General features: G+C 43.8%; 1 protein-coding gene across 1 annotated transcript; it reads right to left on the bottom strand.

Moving 5' to 3' along the window:
• Positions 1–531: 531 nt before the first annotated feature.
• On the bottom strand, positions 532–6,826 carry ARL14EP (ADP ribosylation factor like GTPase 14 effector protein). The gene is made up of 4 exons (XM_030949436.1): positions 6,704–6,826; positions 4,007–4,512; positions 3,050–3,177; positions 532–2,039 (listed from the first exon to the last, which is right to left on the bottom strand). The coding sequence occupies exons 2-4, from the start codon at positions 4,427–4,429 to the stop codon at positions 1,811–1,813; spliced, it is 780 nt and encodes a 259-aa protein (XP_030805296.1). The 5' UTR covers positions 4,430–4,512; positions 6,704–6,826; the 3' UTR covers positions 532–1,810.
• Positions 6,827–8,658: the final 1,832 nt, after the last annotated feature.

The following is an 8,658-nucleotide window of genomic DNA, read 5'->3' as shown; positions in this document are numbered from 1 at the left end:
ATGTCATAAATATGTTAGGAGGACATGTGAACAGCCAACACCAAAATGTCATTTTTTTTTACCAGAAAAAACCTAAACCCTAAGTGTCCTTGGGGACAGTACTCACTATTTGCATTGTTAGGAAACAAGTGTTTTATTTGGGAAAGTAATCCCCTGCTATGCAGCTGTAAAATGAGAGGCTGAATGTACTAACTGCACAGACTTAATGGAGGTGCAGAAATACAGTTTTAATAATGAGATGCTCTAGGCACCTGAAGTTACTGATAGTTAGTGAATCCAAAATCTGGCTGTGGACCTGAAGGGGCTGCACTCAGCACACACATGGAAGCCTGTTAAGTTTATTAACAGTGGGTACTGCCAACTCTGGTCTCATTAAAAAAAAATAATAAACACACGGAAATGACACGACTCAACCACTTTTCCCCTCTCACTCTCCTGGAAGTTACCTGTTTATATTTTCACCTGATTCAAAAGATTGCTTAAGAGATGAAACAGTGAGAGACATCCACTGCAACAGCTGCCAATGCTCTGACCAAAGAAAGAGTCTGATTTATTTTTAGAACAGATTTAATAAAAATGTAGCATCTCAGTGCTTATACTCCAGCAGGACCAGCAGATGTCAGCATAACTCAAAGCATAACTTTGGATTTTGCCAAGGCAACATTCATGACACTTACCAGAAAAGAAAAAGACCTGCTGAGCACATTGCAAGGTTATACAACTTTACCAAGTAAGTCTGCAAGAACTTAACAGTATTATTGAAAAAATGTGACCCAGCAAACCAAACCACCAAAAGATAGGAAATTTATACAAAACACAACAAAATACAAGAATAAAAATGTCACTAAGAGTTAATTTACAAAATCTTTTCAATAAGTTTTCTTATAGTGTAAAAGTTTAATATTATGAAGACAGATAATATATCAACCAAAGATACTTTCCATTCATCTGGGTTTTTTTGGCAACAGTCAAAAAAACTGTTTGGAAATCTTTGTTTGGAAACAAACACTCAAATTCATTTCAACTGCATATAAACCTTAAAAATCAGTAAAAAGACAAAACAGGGAGAGGGCTGTTGAAGTACTGGTTCAGTCCAATTACAGACTGATAACAGAGCAAAACTGTTTTAATTTTGTTCTACGGAAACCAACAAAGTAGTAAGTAATACTTTAACACAGTGCCTTGACAGGTTAATTTCAATATTTTAATATGAATTCATACCCTTATGAATTCATAAGGATAACTTGACCTCAAATCCCAGTAACTGGGATGAGATCTGAACACCTAAATGCTTTTGACTCCTTTTTAAGTGAACAGGATTGGATTTACCAGATGTAGCTTTAATACTCTATATAGGACACAGTATTCACTATTAATACTAGAAAGAGAGCACCTTTAACACTGCATGTGAATTCATTGAGAACTTTCACCTAAAACAGATTAAAACCCACGAGATCCTGAATTTGAGAAGGAGACATGAGGGATGCACAGAGATGGTACATTCTACAAACCAATGTATGAAAGAATAGCGAGTGGCTCAGGATAGATCACATTAGAATTCAGCACCTTGTAGCTGAATACAGCTGTTCAGTGAGATCCCACCTGCATGAGTAAGAAGCCTGACTACAGTGCAAAGACAGCAGCATGGTTATGTCCATGACCACACTGAAAACAACTGTGAAAGTGAGCGCATTCATCCCACGGGTCCTGACAAGTCCCAACAGATTACAGTAAACTAAACCCTGCATGTGCTGTGTTTACCCAAAGCATGGCCCATCCACTCGGGATGGAACAAGGGCCATGATGGCCCCTAGCCCACGTGCTTGTTCCTGATGATCTCCCCGCCCTCGATCTCGATCTGCTCGTAGAGCCACTTGCGGTCGCAGCGGCACTCGGTGCCGCACTTGTTGGAGCCGCACTTGGGGCAGGCGTAGAAGCAGCCCAGGCAATCCTCGTCCAGGCAGTCACACAGGTCCATCCCGCTGTACAGCAGCAGCCCCTGGCTGTCATACACCTTGCTCTTGGCTGGAATTACTTGCCTGTGCAATGAAAAACAAACAGCTATTTTTTCCATGTTAAAATCCCCTTACTGTTTTGATGCCAAGTTGCTGAGATTTTTTTAGGCCAGAAGGAAAAAAGGAACTTCTTGGAAAGAAGTTTTTCTTTTGTCTTTTACGTGTGTTTTTTCACAGAGGTGTGTACAGCCTTCTAGTGGCTAAAAGCTTAGCATCACTTCTGTGAATGCTTCCCATGCAAAACCAGGACAGGAGGGAAGTTTGCTTTCTTCAGGCGCTCACTTTAACACTGTTAATTTCAAAGATACCTTACTGTGTTTGGTAACATCTGCCAGTCCTAATTGTATCTCCAAAAAATTGTATCCCCACTCTGTGCCCAAACTAAGCAGGAGACACAGAGGGAGAGGGAAGGATGTGTAGTTGGTGAGCAGCACATTTAGTGTCTGTTTCTGTCTGGTACAGTTACACTTGATATGATACAACACACTAATGTGATTATTTCTTGTATATTTTGACAAATAGAATTTTTTTTTCTATTTTTTTTTTTTTTTGTAATCAGTCACATTAGAAGGTTGTAACTTGTTATCCAGTATTATCCAATCTGGATGTTAACTTTGTTTTTCAAAAGGAAGGTAAGGTCCTAACTTGCACACTTTTGTTTACCAAGTGTAACTACTGAGTTTACAGAAAGATGATGACCAATATTTAAAGTGTAGCCTATTTGATCTTACTGTATTCAAATTTATCTTATTATCAGAATTTTAGTTTATGCATGTATTAATAGCTACATCTATGGTCTATGTAGTATTGTGCCTCACAAACACCTTTTTGTGTTTGCCTGAAATATGAACTGTAAGCTAACGTTTTATCTTCTCTTTTATTTATCTCAGGAATGAGAGGGATCTTCAACATCCCTAAAACCAAGAACCCAATCCATACACACATAAACATCCACACAGCTAATGTTACAGCCTGACCATCAAGGCTACTTTATCTTCAAATGAAAGTTAATGTAAATAGAGCTAACAAATTACCTGTCTGAATTAAACACTGAGATTTTGGTTTGCCTTCTTTTTTCCCTTTTACTGGTCTCTGGAGTGAACTCAGTCTGTCGTCCTGGGTTAGCAAACTGGAGAGACTTTAAAGCCTTAGCTGTACGCCCCTAAAGGAAGAGAAAATGTCACTTCATCAGAAATACAGATCTTGAGAAAATATCTAGTCAAAGATATTGTAATAACCTAGATGAATTCTTGACCTATGATTCTATGATTTCCCAGGAGGAACAACTTAAAATCTTTATGCTGGACAACTATACCTGTCTCTGACCCCAGCAACACAAGCTTTGTAGTGGCAGTTTTAATCAATGCTATCAAATCTTCCTCCTAATCACACTGACACAGAAATGAAAAATACAGCAGGGGAGCAGCTCCTAGGATGCAACTCCTCTTAGCTCAGGGTGCAGATTCCCTGTGCCAGCCACATTCCAAGCTCAGCACCTGGAGAAGTGTCCTCCCACACCCGTTCATCAGTGTCCCTGACCAAATGCCACGGCCTTCACAGCCCAGACACCACAACAGGAGTACACTTAATGCACCTCACTGCAGGCTCATTTCATAATGAGCTGCAACACAAAATGCCTTCTTCTCTTTTTTAACTGAAGAGACATCTTTAGAAGCAACTTTTGCAGTGCTCAGGAGTTTGTTGTTTGCAAGGCTTGAATAACAGCTTAAAATACCAGCAGCAGTCTGGTATTCACATGAATTCATAAGTAGACACAATTTTTCAAAACTTAGAGGGCATATTATTTAATTAGAGAAGAAGATTTTAAGGTTCTCCAAACAAAGGTTTAAATGCAGTAAACCCCTGTACGTCTAAAAGACTACATCCTTTCTTATTTCTAGGTGAGAAAAATTAAATTTATGTAGTAGTTATAGGAAGTGTAATAGCTTGCAGAGTTCAGAGGGGATTGGGAAACTGATCCATATACATACATCTGGATCCAGCCTTCTCCTCTGGCGCTCCTCAGGTTCCACATCCACACTTCCATTGATGATCTGCATACACTTGGGACAAAGCTTCCAACCAGGAACAAACTGCCTTCCAAACTTGGCACTCAGAAAAGCCGCATCGTCCAAGTCAATGGCTCGCAAGTTTTTCTTTGATAGCTTTCTGTGGATGTTAAAGGGATCACAACAGGATTTTTGTAAGTCTTCAAACCTCTCAATGTAAATTTTGGCATGGTGGAAGCAGATTGTGTTGTTCTCTGACAGGGTTATCCCAGTCCTCAGCTGAAGCAGCAGGAGGTCAGATGAAGAGATATCTTGTTTGGTTTTGAGGCCAGTGTGACGGGTGTAATAGATCTTGTGGCACTCGTTGGTAGCCTGGAGCTGAACTCCAACTGAACAAGGATCCATTTTCCTTTATCAGAACAACTCAGCTCACTTATTTTGCCCAAAAGAAATCTTTGAAGCCTTTAGGAGTTTCTGCGAAGATCACCCTAGAGAAAGCATTAAAATCAATCAGATTTGTAGCGCAAACTTTTCTCCATAAGCCTGACATACTGGATTTAAGTAATTAAAAAACATGTAAAGAAATTATAGCCCTCTAGTCCAGATAAAACTAAAATTTATTCTGGAGCTAAACCACGCATTTTCTACCCCTTTCAGAGGCTTTTTTTTTTGGCTAAACTAAGTATCTATTCAAAATGTTTAGTGGCATGACTGTCTCAAAAGCAATCTGGGAGCAAAGTGGATGAACTGTTCACAGAGATCTGGTCGCTGGTTTTCCTGGGGACCCCCACTCCTGGGGCAATCCCTGCTAGCCAAGAGCCAGCTGCCCACAGAGAGGGACTGCTGATGGCTACACAATTCACCTAAGGAGTTTTTAAGGAGGAAAAAAGCTGCAGAAGGTGGCCTGGCTGGTGTCAGTTAGCAATTCCCATCCAGCAGCACTTTCCTGTATGTTCTTCGCACGTGCATCAGGTGCAGGTAAACACCCTGGATCAACCTGAGCCTTTCCAAGAGCCAGGCTGGGCTATGCACCAAGACTGGCAGTTCCAGATGTGCGCATTTTTGGGGTCATGTGGCTTTTGTGTGCAGCCCTCTGTTGGGCAGTTATTTCATAGCTATACACTAATACCAAATTAAATTACCAGATGCCAAGTGAGCCACTGCAGACTGATGTTGGAACCCTGGTTACTGAGAATTTCAGACTTTCTGTGCTGACAGGCACTGACCCCCAAGAGAACACTGCATTTCACCTGAGGCCGTGGAGAAGCTTCCAAAATGGAATGACAGAACTGGGATTGTGGGTGTGGAGTTTGAATAGAAGTGTGTGATATCACAGGGGGGGAAACTTAGAGCTTAAGGTTTCAGAATACAGTAATATATATAAAGCAAGATGGAGGTTTTAGGGTGGAGGCTGGTCCTTCTCCTTCACCTTCTTCTCCATGGGTTTGGCTGCTTTTGTGTAACTGGATAAAAAGTCCACATTGTGGGCACGGGTGGTTGGTTATTGGGTTAAAAGAAACAATAATTTAGGTCTCACACCCTGCCTGTTGCTAGCCCAGTGCTGGCCCCAACACACCAGAGCCGGAGCCCATCTTGCACTATTTTCCACCACAACGTAAAAAACAAACTTTTACCAAAAGAAAGGAATCACTTGCTTTCAAATCCTCTGAGAACCTTAATTACAATGAGTGTAGTTTAATTGGGATGCTTATGTTCACCTACACCCTGTTCTGCAAAGGCAAACCCCAGGAAAATGGAAAAGCAGTGTACTGGTTGTGTCTGGGAGGAATCAAATTCTTCACAATAGCTGGTGTGGTGTGTGAATGATTTTTTAATCTTTTTTAAAAGACCACCTAACAAACTTCACCATCTTAGTGAACCAGCTCTAATGACAATCTTTTATTATTAGCTGCACTAAGTTTGTGTTTCAAGCCAAGGTAACTGGAGCTGGTAATGACCAAAGTTCACTGCAGCTGAGTTAACATTTGAACAGCAGTTCAGGCAATACCAAATAACTTTATTCAAAGAAGTTTGTTGCATCCAGCCTGCTTCAAGTGCTAATGTGCACTTTGGACTGATTCCTGCTGTGGAAGGTGGGGTTCGTGTGTGTGGCTGAAATACACCATGTCAATATACAAGTGATACTCGGAATTTTCAACATTTCTAAGTCAGAACTCTTGGCAGATGTTCCTATTGAGAAACCAAATTTGTCTTCTAAGGGAAAAAAACCCAAACTAAATAACTATTACGATGTCTGGTATCTGTCCTATGCTATGTGATATTCCCTCTATGATATTAAACTGCACAAAAGCACAACAAGTCTGTCATCTCGCTTTGTTCAAACGACAGCACTGCTGACGGAACACGGGGATCTCATCCATTAATCCACAGCAATTCCTGGTGGGAGCTGCAGCGCGTTTCTCCTCCGCCTGGGAGGAGCACACGGCTGCTTCTGCTGGGAGTTCTCCTTGGCGGAAAGAGGAAAGCGCTGGAAACCCCAACCCGCGAGGTTTGTGTGTGCGATGTAACCCAGCGCTCCCCGCACAGCCGAGCTCCCTGCGGGGCAGCACGGCGGAGGAGGAGCCCGCCCCACGCCGGCCTGGCAACGTCCCGGGAAAGGAAGGCCCGGCCCTTCCGCTGCCTCCGGGCCGCCCCGCTCCCTCCCCGCCGTGCCGGTACCTGCCCGCGGTGCGCGTCCCGCCGTGTGGGCCGTGTCCCGCTCCGGCCGCGGGCTCGGTCCCTGCGCGCTGCCCGGCGGGCGGCGGCCATCAAGGGCGCCTCGCCACAGAGCCGGGGCGGCCGGAGCGGCGCTTCCGCCCGGCGGGCGGCCACAGCGACACCTGGCGGCGCGGAGGGGCGGCCCCGGCCTGAGGGGCCCGGCGTTCCCTGGTGATTCCTGATGTTCCCCGGTGATTCCCGTGTTTCCCGGTGTTTATTTCCCGGGGCCCGTGCTGAGCGAACGCCCCCGGGGCGGCCGGTGAGCGGAAGGCCGCGGCCCGGTGCAGGCTCCGCCGGGCTGCAGAGCGGCGGCGGCGGGGCTGAGGGGCACCGGCGCTGACCGGGGCCGGGGCCTCGCCGGGGCTTGGGAGTTGCCTGTGCTGTCCCGGGGTTCCCTGTGCTATCCTGGGAATGCCCCGTGCTGTCCTGGGAATGTCCTGTGCTATTCCGTGAATGCCCTGTGCTATGTCGGGATACCTTGTGCTATCTTAGAGTGCTCTGTGCTATCCCGGGAATGCCCTGTGCTATCCCGGGAATGCCCTGTGCTATCCCGGGAATGCTCTGTGCTGTCCTGGCAATGCCCTGTGCTATCCCGGGAATGCTCTGTGCTGTCCTGGAAATGCCCTCTGCTGTCCCAGATGTCACCTGTGCTCTCCCGGGATACTATGTGCTTCCACCCTCAGCCTGTATTTCTCGTCTCACCCCAACTCCAAAATTAGTTCTTACCAAAGCTGTTCTTTGTTTTAAATAAATAAATAAACAAAGCCAAACCCCCTCAAATCTGTCTCTTCATTTAGGGGAAAAACCCAACACGGCCTTTGGGTCACCAGAACATCCTTCAAAAGTCTGTCACTCTATTTTGGTCGCCAGAACGTCTCTCAAAAGTCTGTCACTTTTTTTGGCCACCAGAACGTTTCTCAAAAGTCTGTCACTCTTTTTTTGGTCACTAGAATATCCCTCAAAAGTTACTTTTTTTGAATGGTTGGGTTTGAGTTTTTTGGTTGGTTGGCCTTTTAAAATAAATTCTGCTGTGTGTTCAAGAGGTGTGTCGGTGGTGTGGTGGTTGTGCTGGGATGATCCTGAAGGTCTCTTCCATCCTTCAGGACAATAATGGACTTATCAGGGAGGAGATAGGAAAATTTCACCTGCCTTCACTTGGTCCACTTCTAAATAATGACAGCACACCCTGGTTATTCTTGGAGTTTTTAGTTTTTAGAACAAAGTTAGTTCTAGAGTTCAAAGAGCAAACAGAACACAGTTGCCCTGATAAGTGGCTTAAATTTCTAATGTTTCAAATTATGATGGCACTAGTGATATCTAAAATAAAGCCTCATATTACCTCTTAATGCCCATACAAAGGTTTTGTTGGTCTAACTAAATAACTGCTCTCCTACAGATCTCCAGTGGGTGTTAATAGTAAGGAAGCTGATTCTTAGGGCAAATACAGAAAGGCATGGCAAGAACCTAAAATAAAGAATTGTAGTGAGCCATAGGAACTGGTGTAAGCACCAGAACAGTGAATTCCATGGGGTTTCACAGCTGTGCTGACACTTAGTGCTAAAGAAATCATTTGGGACTGAGGCAGCAGTTTGCGTAATAGAAGCTCAGCTTTATTTACCCATAAATATTTGGGTATAGAGCTAGGTGCTCTCTTGAGACCTAGTGGTAGTTTTTTATCACTTTGGTATATTTTTGCTGTTTTTATATATTAGAAAATGGAGTACTGAACCCAGCTGGGCACATGGAGTAGAAACATCACAAAAGACCCAAAGCAGCAAAGTGGTTTTTGTTTGTTTTTTTAAAAAGTCTGTTATTTACAGTAGCTTTTGTCAGTACTAGGAAAGAGATTAGGGAGAGGGTATTTTCATATAGAAATATGACACTGAAATTGCCTTTAGAATGCAAGACTCTAAATC

This window comes from Camarhynchus parvulus, chromosome 5, assembly GCF_901933205.1.
Source record: "Camarhynchus parvulus chromosome 5, STF_HiC, whole genome shotgun sequence".
NCBI lineage: Eukaryota > Metazoa > Chordata > Aves > Passeriformes > Thraupidae > Camarhynchus > Camarhynchus parvulus.
The sequence above is the reverse complement of the archived record's forward strand: the minus strand, read 5'-3'. Positions and strand labels throughout refer to the sequence as shown.

Coding starts and splice junctions, on each gene's coding strand:
- ARL14EP (XM_030949436.1), bottom strand. CDS start 4,429: ATGGATCCTTGTTCAGTTGGAGTTCAGCTCCAGGCTACCAACGAGTGC. Junction 3,178..4,006: donor GGAGAAGGCTGGATCCAGAT/GTATGTATATGG, acceptor CTCTTCCTTTAG/GGGCGTACAGCTAAGGCTTT. Junction 2,040..3,049: donor TCAGTGTTTAATTCAGACAG/GTAATTTGTTAG, acceptor TTCATTGCACAG/GCAAGTAATTCCAGCCAAGA.